The 26,230-nt window shown below is 49.3% G+C and overlaps 1 protein-coding gene across 23 annotated transcripts in view; it reads right to left on the bottom strand.

Annotated features, from left to right (window-relative positions):
* The window catches only part of LOC111837306 (rap guanine nucleotide exchange factor 2), an 82,509-nt gene that overhangs the window by 22,205 nt on the left and 34,074 nt on the right, over positions 1–26,230 (bottom strand). For 12 of the 23 annotated variants that reach the window (XM_023799211.2, XM_023799213.2, XM_023799218.2 and 9 more), the window contains exons 5-8: positions 18,243–18,318; positions 15,069–15,236; positions 12,648–12,665; positions 585–716 (exon numbers count right to left, since the gene is read on the bottom strand). In XM_023799211.2, the coding sequence (XP_023654979.2) occupies positions 585–716; positions 12,648–12,665; positions 15,069–15,236; positions 18,243–18,318 (394 nt within the window). Of the gene's footprint in view, positions 1–584; positions 717–7,527; positions 7,665–9,864; positions 10,055–12,647; positions 12,666–15,068; positions 15,237–15,410; positions 15,984–18,242; positions 18,319–26,230 lie in introns of those variants that run through there. The other 11 variants (XM_023799215.2, XM_023799217.2, XM_023799226.2 and 8 more) reach the window with 5 other exon arrangements.

Here is a 26,230-nt window from a genome sequence, read left to right as displayed (position 1 = left end):
TGTTAAGGTGATTGACATTAATATTTATGTATCAAGTGGTCCCAATGTGCAGGTTCTGTTATGTTCTGTACCTGGATACAAATATATAGAGTATTAATAATAAACTTTACATATAGCATCTTGAAACTGCTTATTCTGGGTAAGTTTGTCAGAGAGGCCATCCTGCCAACTCTCATTTCCATCCACGGCCAGTAAACGCTAATCTGTTGCAAGGGTCATGGAGTCTCTTCCCAGAATGCACTGGGAGCAGCCCAGAAGGGTCACCTGTGCCAAATGCTACGTACACAGTGCTGATACGCTTGCTTAACTACTGGGTCATTCTAATGTGAGATATATTTTTTGTATTTACTGAATTAAGCAAGCATCAACTTTCTGTGAGCACTGTAAATATCTAAAAGACAGTCAGCTTATTTTTTGTTCGTTGATCGAGTAACCAGCCTGGCGAAGGTTTTATGGCGCTAGGATGGTTGTCCAGAACTGCCACTTGAACCATGGAGGTTTGGAGGGGGCCCCCTGGTGGCCATGAACAGTCATTACACTAGGGCGGTACACAGCTTCACATGGGGGGGGGAGGCCCCACCTACCTGGTAGATGTCCGACAGGCTGCTGCTTCCCGAATCGCTGGTGATGCTACATCCCGAGTGACTGGAGGTGACGGGGGTCACCTGCGGATGGAGGCCGTCGGCCAGGTGGAGCTTGGTGAAGTCGGCGGGAAGCTGCACGGGAGCGAGAGGGGAGGCGGGTCAGACGGGGACGGCGGCGGCGCCGGGTTCGGAACACGCACAGCGAAGCACGAGGAGACAACGGGTTCGCACACAGATCAGCACGACACACAACGCTGAGGAAAATACCCCAAATTACTATGCAATGAAAAAAACAACTTTCAGTTTTATTTTAAAGCCTTATAGGACAATAACTGGCTTGAAAGTAGTGCATGCACCCCCCTAAAAAGATAATGTAAAAAAAATAAGCCAATCATTTCAAATGAATCCTACACAGGTAACGATTAATTGGCTTCTGTGTAGTAACCTGGAGATATTAATTATAGATCTTTTAATTCTAAAGACTCATAATTATCAGAAAAAACATGTACCTTTGTGCCACCTGCATTGTGAAAATATTGATATTTGGATGCTTGGAGAAACAAAACGGCTAAAAACATGAATTTGAAATGTGCCTAAACCTTCGTTTCCGTATTTTTTTTAGTCTGTATCTTATCTTATTCTTCTCCTGATTTGCAGTCCCCTCACAGGGCAGGGAGAATCGAATGGGATCCGACGTCTGTGCTTGCTGCGTATAAGGGAGGATCCAGGGGGATCTGGAGCTCTAACCCAGGCAGGATCCGGAGGGATCGGCGGAGAGGGAGTGAGTTTGGGAACGAGGCCGATGAGCGGCTCACCAAGCAGGCAGCGCTTAGGACCCACTCCCCTTTATCTCCGACGCCCATTAGCATACGCCGCTGCGAGCTCATCGACTCAAAGAGGAGCGCCGTGCGACTCACAGGGGATTATGGGAAACTTCAAAAATGACCAATAAACACTGAAGGGCTGCAGCTAGATACACGTCTTGTTATTTACTGAACAGGAGGAGCACGACTGGTCCCAGGGCGGAGAACCATTTTCAGGCCCATGGGCGAGAGGCGCCATCACGCTACACAAGGCTCGCCGGACTCCAGAGCAAAAAGCCCAGATCGCGTAGGCAGGCACCCACGTTTTGAATATCTGGCGAGTTCCCTGAGGACGATGCCGCAGCAGCCGTACGCGGAAAAACAAGACAAGGCCCGCGGGGAGACAGCAGAGACAAACAGCGAGGCGCGACTACGCCGAGTCCGTGCGTTTGTGTTTACGTTCTTTCGTCTGACAGTCGTTTCGGGTCCAAACTCGCTCACGGGTCAATGCAATAAACAGACAGAGAGCAGAAGCAGGCAGATAATGTGTACATGCGACGTACAGCTTCCTGTGCCAGAAACTAAAATACTACTGTATATCACAGGGAGACACCAGGCCGTAAATATTATTATCTGGAAGATTCTTGTCTCCAGTGACGCTCACTGGTCAGTGCAAATAATCAGGACTCACTGCCCACATTAAAGGGCAGGAGAGAGCATTCATATGAAACATAACCAATAACTGCAGAGAGAGAGAATCATTTACAACATTGCTATCAATGTCAGCTACTAAAATATTACTCTAATAGGGAAAGATACAAGGACACATAAAACAGCATGGTGACAGACACACAATATGCGAAAATTAAAGACGCCAAATGAAATTTAACGTTCGTCAAATTGCCCCGAGCACACGGCACACAATACAGCCAGGCACAGATGCTGAAGTTTAACATATGGGCAGAATCTCCTGCCAGGAAGATAATAGGAAAATGAGAAAATGGAATTAATTATTTCTATGTATCCTATGGAAACGTCCGTTGTGTTCTGCCGAGGTAAAAGCAGCAAACACCTGAAGCGGAAAATTAAAATGAACTTGTCACTAATTTCATTTGTCCTAGAAGAACTGGTACTTAGATACCTGCTTGACTAGAGTCGCAGAAGAACATCTTTCACCAGAAAGTCAAAAATGAAACGAGTGGCACAGTGGTTAGGGTTGTTACCTCACACCTCTGGGAAAAGGGATCGAGTCTCTGCCATGGTATGGAGTTTGTATGCTCTCGCCGTGTCGTTGTGGCGTTCCCCCCCCGACAGTCCAAAAACATGCTGAGGTTAATTGGAGTCACCAAATTGCTCGTGGGTGTGAACAGTGTGTGAGTCTGCCCTACGATGGGTTGGCGCCCCATCCTGGGTTGTTCCCCTGGAATAGGCTCTGGACCCCCCAAGACCCTGAATAGGACCAGCAGAGTGAAAACTCATCCATCCTTTATTACAGCATAATGCATAACATCACATCTGACATAGGAAACGCCCTCATTGCCATTGGCAATAAGCTTATTTTGATGCCACAGGCTGGACTCCCTACATAAAGCTGGAATCGAGCCAATGAATTGCACTGAACAGCAAATGAGGCGCTGCGATAGGCTTGGTGTGGGAGATCATCCGTAATTAAAGTGCTTCTCGGCAGCGCCGCTGCCATTCGCCACGCGTTCCCACTCTATTTCCGACGTTATCGCCTCAACCTCCATTTGCAATTCCCTTCCTTTGACATTTATCTATAAAAAAAAGCACAGATAACTAACTGAACTGAAAGGTGACGGCAGATTTAACGCTAAGGGAGCGGCCTGACATCTAGCATTAGTTACAAGAGCAGTCGTCTCAGGGCACGTTTGTTTCCATTTGCACCAATTTGTATGTAAATTCCCTGGAAGAAGACAAACAGGCCTTCGCTGGAAAGGGTCGGCTGCTTGGGGGGGGCGCGCATCGGCATGACGTAATTCAATCGTTTTCACGCTGCCCGTTACCTCATTACCAGCTCCTGGCACGAGATAAGCGGGGGCATGAAATTCTGCGGGAGCATGAGGAGGAGGAGGAGGAGGCGATGGAGATGGAGGTGGAGGCGGTAGCAGCCGGGAAATGCTTTTTCTGGAACTGATACCCCACATCCGGGCGCCGGCACACTTCCATCCTGAGGGAGCCGCTTGCAAAGCAACCCCAGGCAGCACCTCGGCTGGCACCGAGGCCAGAGGCTGCAACTCCGTGACAAGATGCTTCTAAAGAACGAGCTACGCCAACAATCACAGAACGGCAAGGTGTGCCGTCCGTCGTGATTACGTTACTGTTCGGTAAGGTGGCCCAAACAAACGTTGTATACAGCCTTCGACAAACAACAGATACAGGATTAAAGGAGTTAGATTAAGGCTACTTTGCACATAGAGGCAGAAAACGATCCAAGGCCGGATTCGCCATGGTGCGTTTTCGGCTCCCGGTTGTCTCATGTGTCCGTTTTACCTCAACGCTGACTCCGTTTCTGTTTACAGACGGGAGTAGTGCATACGCCCCGCATCGCACAAAGGAAGAGTCCCTCTCGGCCACTTCCTGCGATCGCCCCAGTGGCGAGGCGCTAGCTGCCCATCAGCAACATGCTAAGCTAACTCCGATAAGGCTGACGGAGGATGGCAGCAATGGCCGCTCAGTTTCAATGAAAAAGCATCTCGAGTTTTCATGCTTTCATTTTAATGTCAAAAGCTCTGGGTCTCCTAAAAACAAACCCATACACCCCCAGATGATACGGAAAGAAGAGGCACATCGCTCCCTTCTACTGGCGTCTAACAATAGTCACAAACACGCCGCTTATAAGAATGTGACTTTCCGCCTTCAGTGGAAGGCTATTTTGGGCATGTCCATGCTTCACTAATGTTAGCACAATAAATGCAAAATAGCTCAAATTACAAATTACAATTATATATTTACCAATTACAATTACATTTTATACATTACAATTATGTTAGTACAAATTACAATTTCAAATACCTTTTTGTCTTTGAACCATTATTCTGAAAGGCAAGGGGCAATAACCACCGTCATTCCACTGTACTACAGGACAAAATAAATACTGCATGGCACATCAGAAATTCATGAACATAAATTGCAAACACTCATCTACTAAACAAACACCTTAGCATTCATACTTAGTATAATAAAAAAAACCTAAATACAAACATTTCTATATTTACTCATTAATAATAAAAGGTCGCTGCACGAAACACCACATTATCTCAGTCATAAATCCTGAGACGGAACCCTAGTGGTCTGTGGAGCCCTAGGCGAGCTGACCTTACCTCGACGTTCGCCTTCGGGGGGAGGGGGTGGGATGTGGTCAGGAGAAACAGAAAGTCGCATGCAGCACCACCCCTTTTCCAGGCATCCGCGGGAGAGATTTCATTTTTATTTTTTATTTTTTTTTACCATTTCAGCCAGCTCGCCGATATGCTAACTTGGTGACCTAAAAGATATGATAGGATCTGAAATGACCCATTTACTCCGCTGCTGCTGTCTCTCCCCACATCCTCACCAATGGCCTTAACGTTTGCTGCACGGCTCATTAGCGGCTAAGACAAAAACGTGATCCAGTGGCCTAGTAAAGACCCGTTACTCTAACCTCGTTAACTAGCCAAAAACAATCCCAGTACCTAGTAATTCCCTCTAATCACTGGGAGTGAACTAAACGAATATGCGATCTGAAGGTCATTTGCAAAGCTGCTTTTGACCACTGTTTACCGCTGCGGTCTTTTTTTAGAGAGCACAAGAAAATGCTATCCGAATCAGACAATCGTTCACCAATCTCATGTTACACCAAAACAATGAGAGAAATGGCGCATTTGGAGTCGCATTTCTAACCACGGAGCCAGGAACAGCTTGGATAGTAAGACATTACCTCACTGGAGGAAGAAACGGGGTCTTTGTCCAATAGAATCAGCCAAGAGATCCGATAGGCGAGTCTACTACTGACCGGGCCAAAACACCGAGCTTACGAACGTGGCTGGCGAAAAGACGTCTGCTCGAAATATAGGGAACTCCGAATTCAGGAAGCTTGGACGGTGACATTCCCAAGGTATAGCTGGGCTTTGTTGATGATGGAGAACAGAAGGCAGGCCGTGGGAGGCCTGATAGGACCCGTTTTCCAAACAAGCAAGCCTACGCTGCTTCGAAGCAAGTAAGAGCTGAAGAACGCGCAGCAGGAACATCTGACGGGGATCACATATCACATATGATTATGCAAAAAGTACCATATATGGGATGGACAACACAGCAGCATTGTGAAAATCCATTGTGACTTAAGGCCGAAATGAGCGTAGGAGGCTAAGAGTGAATTGAATTCAAGAAGTGAGCTCCATAGATCATCCACAGGTTATGGGCTCTGTGCACACAGGTTACCGAGGTGATCCATCTCGCCTAGATGCCGGCGGCCTACGAATGCCCTTTAGCACAGCCCGGAAAAAAAGATTTAAATCAGCACGGTAGCTAGGTTCACCCTCAGCCATCAATTAGTTGGGCTAAGAGCAGGATTTACAGCCGGACAGTAGGTCTAACGGCAGTAAATCATTACAGAAAGAGGAGCCGCGATCCTCATCCAACTAATGCGGGACTCCATCTTCCTCTAGCAGCACAGGCTCTGAAATCAGCGAGATGTTTCAGTTCCAGGCTGGGCCACAGGGCATGAAGACGGTGCTCATGTGGGAGGGGTCCCTGCACAAAATCCACACAGATAAGAAGATAAAAAGCCCAACCCCAGTGATTTCTGCTGGCATCTTAATTAATCCGGACTGACACTCAGGGGCTTAGCCATTCGTTAACACGGTATTACTTCAGAATGATTAGCCACAAGTAAGGCTTTCAAGGAAATGTATCTGGCGAACTCTCACCTTCACCTACATCTGACTGTAGCACGACTGGACTCAGTGTGCGAGATAGAATGTCCTCGAGTCCGAAGCAAAATCTCGACTCCAAAGTGACACACCCACAACATCCCATCAAAACACAGCCTGCCATTTCCACACGATAATTACAGAGGCTCTATATTCTGAGCTCAACCAGAAAGACATTTTTAAGAACGTGTACACATCAACCCCTGACTGACATGCTAAGAAGAAGCAAGATATTACCAAGAATTTCATTTATGTGGACGAATATAAATTGCCTGTTTAGGACAGATAAAGGACCACATCGGCGACTACAAACCATTAATTGCATTAATGAAAATTATCAGACACAAGACCTCCCCAAAGGGCATGTTTTGTGAAAACTGGAATCAGATCAATGCATTCAAGGTGCAGTAAGGTAGACGCAAACACTGTCCGTTGGTGCCTCTATCGGTGTAAACTAGCATAATCGTTATCAAACATGGATAGTCTAATTTATACAGCTGGGCTGACTTCGGGCTATGGAAGAACGCGTTTATAGGCAGAGGCTGCCTAAGAAGACTCTTAAAAAGTCTCCTGGTTGTTTAACTACCGGCAAAATCCCGATAGAGGACTGGCAAACATGTCAACAGTTACACCTCCGAAAAAACAATCGTCGTTCGCGTCCCCCACTCCCGCTTCTGCTTGCCCTATATATTCCAGAGAAGTTTAACCTATTAATAATGTCGACAGCTTCACGGAGAGCTGTCGAGGCTAGCACGCACCCACCACCCCCAAGCTCAGCTTCATGCATAAATGGCTACGAGAGTAAACAACCGCAATCACGGACCGGAATGTAAACGTCAAGCCTACTTCCCCCAAACACCTCCGACCCTGTCACAGCCAATTAAGACGCGTTCAAAACTTAACGATCCGCCGCTACGGCAAAACCGTAAACAAACCTGAGTCAGGTTGGCGTCGGAGTACACGGGCGCCCGGTGACCGCCCCCCCCACCCCCTAGCCGGAGCACGAGTCAGCGGCCGCGATAAATTAGCCGGGAACCATGGTGGCTCTCACTTGAGCGTCGCGAGCGGCCGTCGTTAATTCATCTATGCGTCGGAGCGAGGAAATCAATCTCCCCCTGCTGCCCCCCCGCCACCCTCCAGCTGCTGCACGGCTCTGCCGGAATGCCTCGTCCGCTCACAGATCCGGAGAATAAACAGCTTTCCGATACTTACCAAGCTCTTTTCCTGCTGGCCCATGAGTCCGTGGCCGGCATTGATTGCTAATGGTTTCATGATGGAAAAATGTATGCTGGAATGAATTTTAACATCCTGGTTTGTCTCCCTCTCCCTCTCTCTCTCGCTCCCCCTCTCTCTCTCTCTCATGCACACAGCTGGCCGTGTGGTGAAGGCAGCCTCTCACTCAGGGAAGCTCACCGCAGCTTGGGGTGGGGGGGGGGGGTGGGCACAGACTCTGAGCTGAGCATCGCTTCATCCTGGGCTACCCCCCCCTCACCCACCCCCAACACATTGGAAGAGGAGGAGGAGGAAGAGGGGGGAGAACTGGAAAGGATGCGTTCACTAACGCCACCGAATCCAATAAGGATTTTTAAAAGGAGGAAGACAAAAAAAAAAATTTAAATTTAAAAATCAGCAGCGGCAGTGTTTGAGTGTGGGGGGGGGGGGGGGGGCAGCTAAAATGGCTGACTGCACACTCACACGCGCGGCTGGCTCCCGCAGAGATGCGGACAGACCCCCCTCAAAAGACTCAATGAAATATCTAAATAGTATGGGATTTAGGGGGGGGTGGGGGGATCCGGCTATCAGCACCCAGCTATCAGGGTTCAGCCGGGTGTCGTTAACACCCTAGTCTCATTTACAAAAAAAGAGGAGGAATCGAAGAGGAGAATCCAGAGCCGGAGGTGTAGCGCTCTCCCTCCCGGCGGCTAACGGCGCCGCATGAGCGCGGACGGCCGCCGCCGCTCGACGCAATTAATGGTGCGCGGCTTTTCACCACCCCACCCCCCCAACCCAATCACCGCTCAGATTTAAGGAGCAATAAGAGGTGGCAGTCGACTAGGGTGAGTGAGAGAGGGACAGGGTAGGGAGAGACAGAAAAAATTCCCTGCCCCACAAAAAAAAAATCCTCAAAAAGTAATGCTATCATCACGGTGACTTTACAGAGGGGCTGTTCAAATCACGGTCCTCAAGAGCCCTGCTGATTTCCCATTCTCCCTTTGCCCGTGAGCCAGCGGTGTAGCTTCTGGCCAATCAGAATCAGCGATTACTAAACTAACTACAGGGGAGAACTGAAAACGCGGCCTGGATTCGGAATCGAGGGCCAGATTTGAAGAGCCCTGTCTTACAGGATGGGGCAAGATCTAGAAAAAGTATTAAGAGGGGGCAAGGGAGAGGAGTAAAAAAAAAGGAATAAGAGAGGAGGGAGCGGGAAGGGGGGGGGGGGGGTAGGACCTCCACTGGCACAGAGTCGGTGATGTCACAGCGTCCCCCCCACCCCCTGCCCCCCAGAATCGTAGCCATATAAAGCGGCTCGCTTCCGGACGTGACAGCACCCCCTACTTATCCAGGAGGCACAAATAACCGCGCGTGGGAAAGTAAAGCACAGTGCACGCGTCATCCTTTCCGGGACGCAGCGGGACAGGAAGTTCACGTCAAGCGGGCACCCTGATGCACCTTCAGTCCTCCATCAGGGAGTGAGGACCATGTGGGGCAACCACCAGCGGCACTGCTGCCTTTTAAAGAAGTGTCACACACACAGATAGGAGGAGAGACAGACACACACACACACACTGACACGTTGATATAGACACCATCCCAGACGACAATCTCTTCACATCAGTCAAGAAATGGACACTGGCGACCGACTGGGCCGCGTTCACCTTCAGCAAAGCCCCACGCCTCTCCAGCCAATCACAGCGAGCTATCTCCAGGCTGTGCCGGCCACGCACGCACTCAGGGGGCCCACGGAGGAGAATACAGGCACCCGATCGATGGCGACAGGGCCTGCCCGGGCAAGGCCTCGGAAACGGGAGAGAAGGAGAGAGCGGCAGAGGTCAAGGAGAAAGAGAGATCAAATATCGGTGGGGGGGGGGGGGGACCATGCCGTGCAGGCATGTAAAAATGGCACCGGGGCTCGACACACCCCCACATCATCTGCATTCAGATCCGTCCATGACTCAAATGTCCAGGCTGGTAGGAGCACAGGAGCATGTCTGTGATCGACCCCCCCACTCCATGTCCTCCATGTCTCGGTCCATTAGCTGCTGAATGCGACGTTAAACCCCCCCCCCCCCCACTCCAGAACTACCAGCGTGACAACTTAACCAAGCGAACACCTCAGCGACTCTGATTCATGGCTGCCAAAGATCACCCCCCCCCCTCCAACTCCCCCCTCCCCCACTCCACGCGACTGTCTGCATTGATTGCACAAAAGACAGGGGGGGGTTAACGACAAACACACATACACACACACACCGTAAGAAGGTCAACAGCTAGTTTCTCAGAGTACGTCATTAACGCCTCACATGTTCTAGCAAGCACTGCAGCACTCACCTGGCCTTCAGCAAAGACGCTGTCTTATCCTTCATCGGGCTGCATCCCACCACAATGCGGTGCCACATTCACTCAGCGTACCTAACAAACAGGCCGTTTGATTTCCACCACCACAAATATAACCGGATCCTTTATCTTCAGAAGTACAACTGGAACCAAGTAAGGAAAGACAGAGGGAAGGAAGAGGCATGTGTACTAAGAAACAGCCCCCCCCCCCCCCCGGTTGCACTCCATCCATACACAATACAGCTGAAGAAGTCGGGGTAGGGCAGGTGCTCAGTGTTGGCGCGGTTCCACCAGCTCCACTGCTTCGGAAAAGGGGGGGGGGGGGGATTTCCTTAGGGACAAAGAGGTCAGGTCAAACAATGGCCTGGGGGCCAGGCGAGGTTTTTTTCTGGTTTTTAAGGGAGTGGGAAGGATAGTAAAGGAGAAAACCATTCATCAAATGGACGACACCTTCGGGGTTAATACTGGGCACAGATAAAACGGAAAGGGGGGGTGGAGTACATTCCGTGATCTCGGCAAAACCACCACGGTCTAACATCCACCGAAAGAATTATCAAGATCAGTTCGGCAGTATTAAAGCAAGGTTTAGCTAGGAAGATGGCCAAGGCAGAACCTGTTTTTGTACAAAGCCCTAATTAAAACAATTATTAGATCTGCAGGTGTGGGAAGTGTATCTGACCAGTAAAGGAAGTGACCATAGGTGGCGCTCTACAAGTTACAGAAACCAACATGGGACTATTCCATTATGAATTTGCACTACGTCGTACTACTCTGTACTACAGTACATGGTACTATGCATGTGAACATTTGACAGTCACACAGCAAATGATTCTAGCATTTACAGAAACTGTATTTTAACAGTTTATTATTAAATGAAGTCTCCATCAACATGTCAGTCTTCTCTGGACGGCACAGAGCGGACGTGCACAAACATCTAACACCCGAATCTAAATCTGCTTCCTGCAAATTCCCCGGGAGAATCACGAATGCAGCCGACCGCTCCCACGAACGCCACAAACGCGGTGCTATTTCAGTCCCAGGCGTCCAAAACAATCCCGCCTGCATTCCGGCCTAGAAGTCCCCCCGACGCTGCTCTCGGATTGGCCGGCATGAGGACGTGGAGTTGTGTTTGCAGTCAGGCATGACGCGGGAAATGCCATAGCGGCAGGACCAATGGAAATTAAAAGGCCAATGTCATTATTCTCTCTAATTACTGAAACGCACTTGATTTCTGTTCTGTATGTTAGTAGTGTGAGGCTTTAGCGGGTAAATACGCCCTAAGGAAACGGGACGTGAATTTAAATCAGGCTCCTCATGGGTTCTCTTTCAAAACATTAAAGATATTGCCGAAACGAGATTCAAAACATAGTTTGCGGCGGGAAAATACGTGCAGAGCTCATATGGTGCTTATAAGAGACATTTCCCTTGTCCAGACTTGCCATGTTGTCAGCGGTGCCTTTTCCCTGAGGTCAGCCCTGAGCTGGGGGGGGGGGGGGGTTCATATGCGACACCTGAGTGACAGACGGTGTGGCCCCTCCGCGGTCCCTCGGGCAGAAGGTATCACTCTGCCGACAGCCGTCATATGGTGCCCCCCCACCCCCATGCAAACCCTGGTTGGCTTTACCCCCCCCCCCCCACCTTTCTCATACCCTTACATTTCACTTTGTTTCTCAACATAATTTATTTACAGCACTGGAGGAAAAAATTAAATAAAAAAATCACACATCAAATTGCGGGATGATCAAAGAGTAAAAAAATTTCGGCCTGCAGTTCCCCGCGCTCTCTGCTCGGGTTCTGTAATAACGACACGCAGCACTGTAACTTGGTCCGAAATGGTGCCGCCTTTGGTCTTAATGACAAGGCCCCGCTTTATCGATCCGGCTGCTCTCATCACACACGGGTTTTACGAGGACGCTGAGCAGGACCGCTGATCCCGTACACGTGTACTTTGAATCGTGGCAGCTGTAAAATTCGAATCCCACTCGTCGATCCGCTCAAAATAGCGCAGACGTGGCCACAATAACGACACAACGTAATGATACCGACATTCATCGCCTCCCCATAGCTCACAGCTTTTTATTCCTCTTACAGGTTACGTGACGTAACACGGACACTCGCCGTAAATGTTTTAAATGTTTTACCTTCACGTCCAGTCAAAAGGACAAATCTAAACATAGGACGCTGGGATTTTAGCGTGAGGAACGTTAACACGAGATGTTCCAGAAAGCATGTTCACAGGGACATTCAGGTATGAAATGCAAGGGTAGTTCAAACAGACCAGTGAACAAGTATCTTCAGATATCCATTCAGGTCTTGCAAAGGTCTGACACTGGAGTACAAACTTCTAGGTTTAAGTGCATTTTTAAAACTCTAGGAAAGGATTTTTTGTGCTAAACTTTTTCTGTCCAAATAAAAATTCAATGTATTTTGCTTACAAATAAATGGGGGAAAAAACATTTTTCAAAACAGATAAAATATTTCATGGCAAAAAAACATTATTTAGCCATTAACCCCTTAAATGAAATTCAGGTAAATACAGCATTTTTTCAGCTGAGCAACACTGAACACAGATCAAGCAAACAGGAGACAGACACGCTCATGTGCACGCACACACACAAGTACGCACAAGTACGCACAAGCACACACAAGCACGCACAAACATACACGCGCACGCACGACGTCGAGACGGATGTCACGGTCACCACAGACAGAGCCAGGCGCACGCCAGCGGACGCACACGCTAGCGGACACACATAACACGTAGTGGATTACAATACCTGTGATTTAGGGCATTCCTGTGCGCCGAAATGAAATGATCGGCATCAAAAGAAAGGAAAAAAAATGAGAATCATCACACATGCCGTCTTCTCAAACCCAGGTCATTGACACCAAAAGCCTGAGGTTTTAAAAAAACGAGCCCCAGGACGCTTCCATAACAAACTTCCATGCAAGCAGAGAATTAAAAAAATACAAAACAAATATAAATCATGCCAAGGAAGCTTAACCCATGTGGTCATAAGCGACAATCTAACGATCTGTAAGCGTGCATCAGGAGACAGGCATAGCAGGGGAATCCTATGAAGCATTATGAGTACAATCTGGCAGAAATATTTCAGATTCTGCTCAGACATCTTGACCACATTCTCCCCCTGGCTCATTACCCTGCTTTGCTGGATAAATAACAATAAGATTTTTTTTGTTGGGAGGACTGGAAATGATGCGGTTTCCGACCGGGAAAAGGGAACGTTCTGTACTCCGAAGACACAGAGTTTAAGAAAATGGCACAAAAGCGGCACCTCTGGTTTAACCTGATTAGTTTGAAATGACTGAATGGACAATGTTCTGGAAGTCAAAGCTGACACAAGGGCAGTTTGGCTTAAAGCACAGTCTTCATTTTGTCAATAAGTCAAAGGTTTTAGCATGAGGGGTGTAGTGGGCAACTTTTCTGCCTCACACCTTCAGACTGAGGGTTTCAAACCCATTCACACTGTGACCCAGCATGGAACGGACTGGAATGGGCTTCAGTCCCCCTATGACTTTGTCTGGGAGAAGTTGTTTGAAGACGGGTGGGTGGATGGATGGGAAGTGTGACCGCAAGTTAACAAATTAGCTTTGCTTTGAAAGCTCGGCATTTACAGTATCTAATGCTACGTTTGATTACCTCTCTCAGAGTTCTAAGTCGGAGAAAAACGTCATGAAAGTGTGCTGAAAATGTCACTTCCCGTCCGAAACACACCCCTTTTCCGACGCTGATGTTGGACAGCAGTTTGTTGTATTACATTCCCCTGTGTCATCATTTCAAGATGGTGGTTTATACAGTCAACAGAAAGGGTTTCACTGCTTCTCTAATTAATAAATACCTCAAAATGATTATTTTGTTAAATGTATTAATAGTAATAAATGCAGTTGGGCTCAGTCTATTTAGAGAATACTATAGTTTTTGTGTGCTCAGACATCAACAACAACAATGTTTGTGGAGGCAGCCATGTTGGTTCCAAGATGTAAATTCTGAGGTGCATGATGCACTTCGCCAAGATAATCAGTGTATGCCAACCTGTCACCAGCAGACCTTTCTAAAAGAATGCAAGATCAAGAATGTGAATTTTCTTTAATAACTTAGCATCCACTGAGATTTTGCGTGATTTGGAGCTGAATATATCAAGACAATAATATCAAATAGTAATACACTAAATCCGCTAAAGCTAACCGAGCTAAAGCTAACCGAGCTAAAGCTAACCGAGCTAAAGCTAACCACATCATAAGCTAAACCCATAAGGCAAACCCCTCTAAAGCAAACCCTGGAAATGCACTACATTCCATGACAATCAATTCCAAGACAATTTACTTAATTTGGTCTTTATAAATGATATGAAAAAAGCAGCTCTCACCTTTAACCTTAAAAATTCCAAGCGATAAAAATACATTTGTTAAACTTGCTGTCTTCCGGTGCCAGATTTGTTGACATGTTATATAATATGATTATATGTTATTTTTGCAGTTTTCTAAAATTGTTTTTTAATTATCTGTTTTTTATGTGCATAAACACTGTATATCCAAAATGACTGCACAGTTTTTCCAGTACGATTAAAGAGATACTAAATACAAGCATTGTGGGATAACACGACCTGTTATTGACTATCAGCATACGCATCGACATCAAACTAGCCGAAATCCAGCAACTGCAGATCGTGGGAAAGTGCAAAGGCTCAATTTAACAAGCAGCAACGTACTAATTCATTTTGACGACAGGATTTTTATTCCCCCACCAAAAGATCAGGGACAGAGCAGAAGGGAACGAGTCTGCCGGCCACAAACGATATGTCTGCATAAACATGTCAAAAGATCAGGAACGTGGGTCTTGTCATTAACCGACAACCCTAAACCCTGCACAGTCCTGTAGGGGGGCCCTGCATCTACCAAGGAACGCAGCCCAGACGGACACGGAGACAGACAGACGGACGCATCTTTTAAAAGCAAAATCCACACACAGCTCAAAAAAAAAAAAAAGAAAAAACCTCATGACCAGTACTGCAACACTTTCTACAGCATAAACCAAAATAGCTGCGTGTGCTTACTATCATCAGTAAGGCAGGGACAGAACTAGAGCAGACAGCAAATTAAGCGAAAACGGAAAGAGAAAAACAAACCAAAAACCAAAAAAAAACAACACCTACATATCACAGGGCCCAGAGACTCACCGTGTGGTACGCCCGGGGTAACGGAGGCTTCCCGACTGGATATGGGTCAACCGTATCGATGATAGTTTGCCTTTCTCCTTTTTGATTAATTTTCCGGAACCTTCTGCGGGACTGTCGGTGTGACGCTTGCCGCTGAAAATACTCCTCATTTTCATCCATATAGTCGACCTGGGAAGACGGGAAGAAGGTAAAGGACGAGCTGAGAGAGTCTCGGGTGCTCCGACGGGCTGACAGCACGACCCAGGAATGCATCTTTGGGTAAAGCTTGGGAGAAAGACGAAATACGACAAAGTAGGAGAAAATCACATTTCAGCACCGTGCCCCAACATGATGCTGATTTACCTGTTCGCCTGGTTGTCAGGCAACGGTCGGGCTAGCTGCTTTTGAAGCTAGCTTGCTGAAGCACCACCAAGGGGCAAATATATAGGAACGCATAGTTCCTTCCAGGTAGAAGACCAAACGACAGACACGGCGCTAAGAGACGCTCAAAACTAACCAAATTTACAGGCGATTCAGCAAATCCCTACTCACCCCCCACCCCCAGGCACAGAGATTAATTTCTCCAGTGAGCAAGGGGGGGGGGGGGAATGAAAAGAGGGATGCCAATAGTAAATTAATCAGAGAAGACGCAATATTTCCCCCATCGTCCAGGGCATCCAAGAAAGCGTACGCTTAGACCGCGTAGGTCACTCCTGCAATCCCAAAATGCCGCACGCATAAACTATCCTCGCGCCCAGATCCTTGACCACAGCCGTCTCGATTCGAGCAGATGGCATGTCTATCGGAAAACAAATCGATGCAAGAGTGAAAGAGGAATCAGAAGATGCTTTTGCCCACACACAGCTTCCCGCGTCTCCTTCACTGCAGACTCATTTTTTATTTGTTCCCCTCACAGCATACTGCCTTCTGCAGTAGACATCTCCGTACCGTAGTATCCGCTGCTATGGCAACCGCTGATTGCTATGGCAGCGCGGATTGCTGGCGCACGACCAGGAACGGAGCCCATGACTGTGTTAATGTAACTCGAGCCACGCTGGAATAACTGTAAGGCAGCTGGATTACATAAAAGGCTGAATCACCGGTAAAACGTGAACCAATTAATCCCACGCAGACGATACTAAAGAGAGGGACGCAGAGGGAGAAAACGGCTGCGTGCCGACCGCACGATGAAGGCCGCGATAAGCCAACCGCGAGCTAAACTTCATCAACACTAATCAAACATCTGTAGAACATCTCTGCGAAGTCGACCTACTGGGAGATAACTGCCTAGTGCCATCCAGGTAGCAACAGCGCAAATGCAGCAGAAACCAGTGGCGATGGATGATCGATGGATCTTGATTTTTTTTCCCCTCCCCTTTAATGCAGAGAGTCCAGATTCCCCCAGACTATGAAACTAAAACATAGATCCCTGCCCAAGATCTGTGTTAGTCTCAGCAATGAATGGCAATGAGAAGTGGACAATTCAAGTCCAGAAAGTAAAAATCCAGACCAGGATTTTGTTTCAACCAACCAGATTAGTACTCTGTGAATATGACACTATATACTTAACAGGTTGGTTGAAACAAAATCCTGGTCTGGATTTTTACTGGATCTGAAATGTCCAACTCTGGCGACAATTATCCTGCAAAACTGCTCCCCAGTGACTGGGGATGTAAACACTCTATACCAAGGACTCCTCCGAGATAACAAAGCCATATTCTTACATCACAGATTTCCCATAATCCCCACAACTAACAGTCTTGTAAAAGTAGGAAGTAGGTATTCAAATTATCTGAGGAGTTCATCTTCCTGAAATGAAAATTTCCTGATAAAACCTACACACGTCATATACGTTTATCTCCATGCATTTCGGTTTCAACCGCAATTCAGAGAAGTTTTGCTACATCAGAGGAAGAACCCAAAAGACTGAATACAATATCATAATATAATAAGGACAATATAATAAGTGTCTTCAAAGTGAGTCACTGACCCATTGACAGAAAAAAGCTTTGTCATTTCTCTCATCTAAAAAGTCCCTTTAATTTCATAATTCCTCCATACTCATTATTAATAAACTACTTGCTACATTTGGACAAAACCTCTCTTTTTCTGGAGTTTACAGAGGTTGTCATACATTGGTCAATGCCCAGGAGCGTTGTTGACACCATGAAACGCCATAGAAAAAACCCTTTAAAACGGTGTCATTACAAAAATTCCCATGTATGCGATGAGCTAATTATGAAGCCAGAAGCATGGCATCCTCATGTCACACGCCCAAGATCATCATTCCAGGAAAGAAGGCATTAAAATTTAATTACCGGTATGTTAAAGAGAGTTCAGTGGGGAGAAAGGAGCCTGACTGCCAATCTGAAAAGGATTCTGGGCTGCAATGTGTCAGAAGCAGGTGACTGGGGGGGATATGATCTGGGGTAGGTTAACCACGAAGGACACTGCAACTCTACTAGTGTCCCCCTCCCCCCTTCTAACAATACAAAAGGGTAAAGTTATGAACCTGTATGTGAAAGTCAAGGACTTTGCTGACTGACTGACAGCTGCTCTTTCGGGGAAGGTAGTCAGTAAATACAGAGTTCATAACATAACTAACTCCTGTAGTCATAAGTTGAGTAGTACATTAAAAACAAGCTTCAGTGTTTGACTACTTGAAGTCACGTTACTGCCATTACACTTTGCTGTTATTTATAAGTGAACAATTTAAAAATCGAATAAATATATATTTCAGAAATAACAAGGTCAAAATGACCATTTTAGTGCGTGTTCAAGTACTCACAACAAAAGCCTAGCCTGGACAGCAAAATTCTTTACACATTTAAGCACAAACTAGTAGCATAAGTTAGCCAGCTTCAAATTAAATTCACAGACAACACAGAGACAAAACATCAAAACTGAAGTGTTTCTTTTCATCTTATGCACTTAGGAAGCTAAATGTACAGGTACGATATTTCATATAATTATATTTAACGCTCTTCTCCTTTAACATATATTACCTTTGTAGTGCAACTAGTTTTGCACGGGATCCCCCGTGGGCAGAATCAAATCAAACATTCTATACTAAACTATTTCTTAAATCTCGAGATAGAGGAGAACACAAGAAGAAGAAAAAAAAACGGAAACCAAACTCACAGCAGGTGGGGTAAACGGTAGCTAGGAAACCAGAGGGACCAATGGCGGACTCACCACAATCATCTCTGAGGGCTCCAGCACGATGCACTCACAGCCACGGCGCAGACTGCCAGCCGAACGCTTGCCGAAGCTGGAGAGAAAGATGAATAAATGAATCACGGTGCAGTGGAACTCAAGGGTCGAGAAGCACCGACACAATTATTCCAGTCTGATGGATGTCAACAAAAAAAAACAAAACAAAATGGACTCTCACTCAGAGATGGCTATTAATTAAGACGAAGCTCTCATTTTTACAATTCTAGTAGCCCTCAACGGAGATGAACGCTCTTTTTGACGTAGCTAAAACAGTACTAGCATGAGGTAGAGAGGACTAATGTAAGGAAAGTCAACTTTTACTTTCAAGAGTAGCGGGTACTGCCTACAGGGGACTAGAAGGTGGAGATGAAAGATGACTTGTCACTTGGGAACTTCTGCGGTTAGCAGGTGGCTCTCCGCTGGGTAAAATAATAAACCACTAAGCAGAAGAGCTCGTTCTAAACAGTCCCACAGAGCCATGACAACACCAAGCTTACGCAGGTCTCAGATCCCACAAGCACACGTCAGAAGGGAATTTCAAAGCGCGGAATGCACCTCGTGATGACAACGCAGGACGCGACGGTTAGGGCCAGGTCACCGCCAAGGAGAACGGCCAGCTACACGTAGAACCAGGCGCCCATCCCGGAGAATCAGAATTAGCATCTGCGCAGCTATTTTTCCACGCAAAATTTACAAATCGGGGGCAGGAGGGCGCCGCAGAAATTCGGGATGCTTCCATCTTGAGAGAATAAGCGGCGAAGATCTGATCAGTGTAATTACAAGTCATGCAAGATCCGTTCTTAGAGTAATTAATTTGCTCAGTTAGTAGGAGTCGGCTTTGCTCCAATTCTAACGTAGCATGTACTCTGGGGAACATATATATATAAATATATATATATATATATAGACACATAGAAATACACCAAATCAGCTAGACTAGCTTCACCATATTGGCTATCATTGGCATTGCATTTCTATTTAAACAATTGCTCACCATCTCACACACGTGCACATGGCTGGTTACTCATAAGAAACAACAGTCTGCAGGGAACGATATTCAGCAGGAACATGTTTAAACCATTAGCAGAAATACGACAGAGCTTCCAGTTTAAGCTCCCATTGATGTAATGAGCCGAAACATCGTTTTCATTGGTCATAGTGCAAATGGGAATTAATAAATTGAATATAAATGCTGACTCAAATAAACATAAACATGACATTTTTAAGACATGGACATTAAGTCGTAGACAAATAGATAGTTAATCAGCTGATGGGTGGGGCATGACTGTGTTACTTGGTATGAAGGTTTGGCATGGAGCAGAATGTACAATGAATTAATAGATTTAGATACAGTTATAAGTCTAGAGCAGGGGTGGGCAATCTTATCCAGAAAGGGCTGGTGGGTATGTGGGTTTTCGCTGCTACTCCCTAATTGGGGTACTAAGTAGGGGACTGATTGGCTGAAGAGTTCTCGGACCTGGGTTCGAGCTGATCGATAGGTTAGGGCTTTCAAAATCATGATTTTATTTGTTGATGATTAACTATCGTACAAATAATTGCCATTAACGATTTTATTGTCTTTTTAGTTCTTTTTCTAACATTATCAGCCTAAAGTTAACTCTAAAAGTAGTTTAATATTAAATATATACTTTACAATGAATTGAATATTGAATACTAGAACACATAAATAAAAATTGATTTTGGCTTTGAAGCTTCGTAAAGAAAAATGTATTGGGCAGATATAACATAAATAACAAATAAGAAGTTAACCCCCTTGAGATAAACAGTTAATGTTGTCATTACCCGATCTGTACAACCTACCTGTCACGCCCCGCTCCGTCCGCTCCCGATGTGTGCCACGCCCACCTCATTACCTTCTGTTTCGCCCTAATTGTTCCCACCTGTAGCTCGTTCTGTTACCTAGTCTTGTGTATTTAGTCCGAGTCTCAGTCTGTATTCCCCAGATCTGTCATCGTTGTATGGTCCGTCGTTGTCTGCACCTGTCCTTTTACCTATAATAAACCCTGCACTGGACCTTTTGGCTTCATTCGCCTGCTTCCGTGCTCGCGTTCCATCCCGAAGCTGACAGAATGACAGATCTCCGCAAGAAAGGATCCCCCCTAGCCGAGGAAGAGTACCTCGGCTTGGTAGACGAGGTCCTATACTGGCTGGCCCAACCCGAGATCCGAGAGGATCCCGCAGCACTCCGGTTAGCTCACCGAAGCCGGGATATCCTGGAGAGGATATCTGTCCCCGGCGACGCGCACCACGCGGACGTGGTGCGCGAAAGCCTCCAGCAGCTTCGGGAGGTAGCGGCTGCAGCCCTGCAAAGGCAGGTGGAGCGGGACAGCGGGCTGATGTACCGCTCACCACCCGCTGATGCGACCCCACTGCTGCCTTCCGGATCCAGAAGGAGAAAGAAGAGGCGAAAGGGAAAGGCTGAAGAAGCCGCCCCAACTCTCTTCTTGGGAGCGTGCTCCCTTCGCCCCGCCTGGGAGGACGCCTGGGTGATAGGTGGGCCCCAAGACGCGGAGGACCTGCCTGCTTTGGAGACTGGGGATGCCTGGCCAGAGCGCTGTCCTGGGAGAGGGAACAGCGCTGTTAGAGACGCCAGTCCCCGGGTCCCTAAAGCGAGAAAAGGGAGGGCGCATACGCGCTCAGCACCCCTCCTTCCTGCACCGGACCGGTTCGGTCCGGACCTGCCGGCGGTTGATGCCGCCGCTCTGCCCGCGGCACCGCCGGCTGCTGACGTCTCCTCTCTGCCAGCGACGTCGCCTGCTGCAGCTGCCGCCGCCCTGCCTGCGGCACCGCTTGCTGCAGCTTCCGCCGATCGGCCAGCAGCACTACCTCTCCGGTCTGCTGCCTCCGTCGATCCGCCTGCGGCTGCGCTGCCTGCTGCCTCCGCCGATCCGCCTGCGGCTGCGCTGCCTGCTGCCTCCGCCGATCCGCCCGCGGCTGCGCTGCCTGCTGCCGTCGCCGATCTGCCTGCGGCTGCGCTGCCTGCTGCCGCCGCCGATCTGCCTGCGGCTGCGCTACCTGCTGCCGCCGCCGATCCGCCCGCGGCTGCGCTGCCTGCTGCCGCCGCCGATCTGCCTGCGGCTGCGCTGCCTGCTGCCGCCGCCGATCTTCCCGCGGCTGAGCTGCCTGCAGCCCCGCCTGCTGCAGCCGCCGCGATGCCGGCAGCACCGCTCGACCCGCCAGTCCTGCCTGTCTTCCCTGCTGCAGCTGCCGCCGCTCTGCCTGCGGCGCCGCCTGTTGCAGCTTCCGCCGCTTCGTCAGCGGCACCGCCCGTCCTGCCTGTCTTTCCTGCTGCAGCTGCCACCGCTCTACCTGCGGCACCGCCTGCTGCAGCTTCCGCCGCCTTGTCAGCGGCACCTCCTGACCTGCCTGACCCGTCTGTCCCATTGGACCCGCTTGCCCTGCCTGGCTTGCCTACAGTCCCGGTGGCTAGCCACGGGGTGACAGCGCCCGCCGAGGCGCCCCCTGCTGGCCGCGTGGAGGCGGCGTCCGCCGAGGCGCCCCCTGCTGGCCGCGTGCTGGTGGCTCCCGCCGGGGTGTCCCTGTCTGGCGCGCCCGGAGTGCGCGCCTTTGGGGGGGGGTTCTGCCCCGCGGCAGCGCCCCCTGCTGGCCGCGGGAGGGCAGCGCCCAACCTGCCAGCATCTGAACTGCCTGTCCTGCCGGCATCTGAACTGTTTGTCCTGCCGGCACCTGAACTGCCTGTCCTGCCGGCATCTGACCTACCTGTCCTACCGGCACCTGAACTGCCTCAGGTTGCCGCGGTTACGCCCCCTGCTGCCCGCGTGCTGGTGGCGCGCAATGAAGCGCCCCCTGCGGGCCGCACACCCGAGCCCGATTCACCTGACCTGCTCGTCTCGCCTGTCCAGCCGGCCCAGCCCTGCTCGCCTGTCCAGCCGGCCTTCGTTCCGGTCCTGCCCGTGGCCCCGCCTGAGGCCGCCGCTCTGCCTGCGGCCACACCTGAGGCTCCGGCTGCCCCGCCTGTTGCCTCTTTAGAGGCCAAGACACTTGTTTGTCCAGACCTGACCTCCCTTGAGACTCCCTCGCCCTTACCCCGGCCAGACCAGCACCGCCCAGGACCCCGCCTGTCAGTGTCCCGTAAGGGACGGGGACACAGGCGTCGGGCCTGGGTCCCGCCCGCCGTGCCCCCTGGCTCGCCCGTTCGGCCCCTAGCTCTGGCTCGGTGGCTGCCTGCGGGTCCTGCGCCTCGGGGTCGGCGGTCGCCGCCGGGCCCCCCCCTGGTCCCTGGGTGCCGGTCCTCGGTCCCGCCTCCGGCTCCCGGTCGGCCGCCTCCGGGCCCCCCTGCTCCGGCTTGGCGTCGGACGGCGCCTTCGCCGGCTGCGGCTGCGCCTCCGCCTGCCGCGGCTTCCCCCTCCTGCCTGCCTTCCCTGGTGTTCCCTCCTGCTCCCTCCTGGTCCCCTCCGTCACTCCCTCGTCCCGTCCCCTTGGTCCCTGGGTGGTCCCCTCCTGCTCCCTTCTCCCTCTCCCCTGCGGCCCCTCCGGCCGCTGCCCGTCGCCCGCCTGGGCCTTTTCGTGCTCCCCTTGTTCCTCCTCCCTTTCCGTTCGTCCCGCCTGTTTCTCCTTCTGGTCCCTTTGTCCCTCCTTTTGGCACCCCTGGCCCTTTCGTGTCGCCTGTGGGTGTTCCCCCTGTGTCTCCCTTCTGGGTCTGTCTCTCCGCCTTCCCTGTTCTCTGTCAGGTCCTGTCCTTCGTTTCGTCCCTGTTCGTCTTTTGCGTCTCCGTCCTGTTCCCTGGGTTTGGTTGACGTTCTGTTTTTCAGGTCCTGTTCCCTCGTCCCGTCCGTCGCCTCCTCCCTGGCGCGCCCGGTGTGCGCGCCTTTGGGGGGGGGTTATGTCACGCCCCGCTCCGTCCGCTCCCGATGTGTGCCACGCCCACCTCATTACCTTCTGTTTCGCCCTAATTGTTCCCACCTGTAGCTCGTTCTGTTACCTAGTCTTGTGTATTTAGTCCGAGTCTCAGTCTGTATTCCCCAGATCTGTCATCGTTGTATGGTCCGTCGTTGTCTGCACCTGTCCTTTTACCTATAATAAACCCTGCACTGGACCTTTTGGCTTCATTCGCCTGCTTCCGTGCTCGCGTTCCATCCCGAAGCTGACACTACCTGATTCTGCACTGCCCGAACCCTTCATCGTGCCATTTTACGGCAAATCATATTGCCTACATTGACAGCAAACTAATCACTGGGATCACAGTAACGATGTGGATATCGTGATAGTAATATGACAGTTGTGTCATTCACCTATTTTTATACCGATGAATGGAGACGATTCTAGCAATTTTGCAAAAAATAATCGCGGTCAGCTCAAATAATCACGATCAGGCGATTATGTAAAGACCTCAAAGGTTATCCCAAAAACCTGCATACACACTGGCCCTTTGAAGATAAGACTGGCTACCCCTGGTCCAAGTTATTAGTCCTTTTAACAGACCTCGTCTCCGGCTGGGTCTATTAGCACTATACAGCTAATACCCTCAATAATGATGGTTTGTTACAGAAATAATTAAACATGAATTTAAGGCTTAGGGTGGACAGAAGACCTGAAAAATAGTGACTCAAAAGGACCTGGATTTTGAAAAGCTGCACTGAAGAACCGTCCCTGCTGACGCCAAGTTGGCTTTTAAGAGCTTTTCAGTGATGCTAATTTGGCTTTTCAAGGGTATGCAAGTGCACTGCCAAGCTGAGAAGACAGACAGTCCTCCGTGACCCGTTAATATGGAGGAAAACCATCAAGAACTGCGCCGAAACCTCTAATCCACTGCATCTTTATTGCTCTGGGATGTCCTCCTTCAGAACACGCCGACATATCACTCACCCTGCACCATCTCACAATCCAAGATGGCCGCCATTTCATCTATACAGCAGAGGTGGTTGAAACTGTACTGTTTGGACTACAGTTGTGTCCAGACTTGGATGCCACCGGTGGCACGAGACCACCAGACACGCACACTTGGGCACCACGATAAACCAGCGTAAACGCCAGAGCCGCTGAAGGTAATCAGTTTACAGCAAAATAAGTCAAGCAGTAACAAAGTTTTGCTCTCATTTCAGTCAGACCAATACCAAAATGTTTACGGGTAAAATAAGCGTTGTGACTAATCCCATGCAAAGCTTGGATTGCCAGGTCAAGGATCATCATCACAACTGTCAACTAAAAAGCTTTCACATTTAAAACACCAAAAGAAACGCTATTTACAACCAAACATTGAACAGACAAACACTGAACAGTCATGAGACAAGCGTAATATTATCCATATATTGCTGCACTTCAAATTAATAAAGCTCACAATTTTAGACAAAACTGACATATGGAGGATCGTGACCTGAGTCTTTCGCCATGGTTACATGTTGTCAAGGGGAATATCTACGGTCGTGTATATTATGCAAAGCTCGATCCTGCTGCTGGATCTGAGACAGTCAGTTCCTTCTTGGTATGCGTGCAGGTTCACCAGAGATGAACACGAGAACTGGGGGGGGGTTGGGGGAGCATGTGAATATGGGTGAGTTCCCATGTGCTCGCGCGTCCTTTCGTGAACACAAACATTCATAGACGTCTGTTTTCAAAAAACGCACACGTATCTTCATAGATGCGTGTAAACGTGCGTGGGCCGTCAATGCAGTGGACAGTGGTCGCACGGGCAGGCGATCCCGGCACAATCGCATCACAATCTCAGAAAGAAGGCTGAACGAAGGAGACCAGGTCAAAAGAGAATTATTCACGCCTCGAACCACTGGCCCCTCCCTCCTTCCTCTCAGCTTAACGTGCGTCTCGGCGAGAAGGCTTTCACCCGAGTTTCATCATCGTCCCACCACGTAAAGACTACGGTGCCGGCTCGACCGTGCACACCCCCACCGATCAAAGAGCCCCCTCCGGCACGATGGACCGACTGCGCGGCTCGGAACGCCCGGGCGGATGAGTCGGCGAGATCAAAGCCACCGACGATGGCAGAGAGAGCGTCCGCACGGGACTCTCCGCAAATACGCGTCTCCTCCCCCAGAGCGCTAATAGCGAGCTTTTATTAGCTGCTCAAATCACAGCCGAACGCTGACAGTCAGTCGCCCGCGGACCCACAACCAAAATACTCCCAGCATGACAAGAACATTCTTTGAAATGTTAAGTTATCCTATATTTAAAATATTTACAGAGCCCATCTTTCCGGGGCTTTCCAGGTGTCCAACTCCTCTGCAGTCAATTACACCATGTCATTACATTTCCATTGTTATTATTCTGACAAATAGCTCCTGTCCACCCCCCCCAGGCAAAACTCAAGGGAAATTCACCTCTTTTTTACTGCATTGAAATTGAGCCGCAAGACAATGTACCAAAGTCTAAAACTTTGGTGAGTAAAAATCCATAGGACCAGCTAAAAAGAATAAATAAATGAAATAATTACCATTAAAGCTGAGATGACTTGCTTTGAATGATAGCACCTTCCCAAGCTCTGAACAGAAAATAACCAATATTCACAGCCCTGATTCTGCCTTTCAGAAGTTCCTTAATCTGTTATAAATGGAGCGTGGACTAAGGCAGTCAGAAAGTTCCGGTAACACCGTCTGACGAGTCCGGCATTCTCTCTTTCATTCTCTCTCCGAGGGACCCCCCCTCACAGCGTACGTCTGTCGCTCCCCCCAGACACCAGGCTTCCCTGCTTCAGGAGATGAGGGGGGGGGGTCCGTGGTGGTCTGCGTGCAGGTGCTGTCCACACCCCCGCATGGTCCCGGTACCGCCACCAGCATTCCTGCTGACCCCCCCCCCCCAGTTCCTGCCCCCGGTGACCCCCCTGTTTGACCAGCACCGCATGTCAAGCCCCTCCCCTTCACCATCTCCATGGCCACGACACCCACAAACATGGGGTAAAGCCCCCACCCAAAACTCCTCACTTCAGAGCTTCACAGGGGGTGAAAGCCACACGCTCACTCTCACACGTGCAAAAA

The sequence above is a fragment of the Paramormyrops kingsleyae genome, chromosome 25 (genome assembly GCF_048594095.1).
Source record: "Paramormyrops kingsleyae isolate MSU_618 chromosome 25, PKINGS_0.4, whole genome shotgun sequence".
Classification (NCBI taxonomy): domain Eukaryota; kingdom Metazoa; phylum Chordata; class Actinopteri; order Osteoglossiformes; family Mormyridae; genus Paramormyrops; species Paramormyrops kingsleyae.
This window is presented reverse-complemented; position numbering and strand designations above follow the sequence as displayed.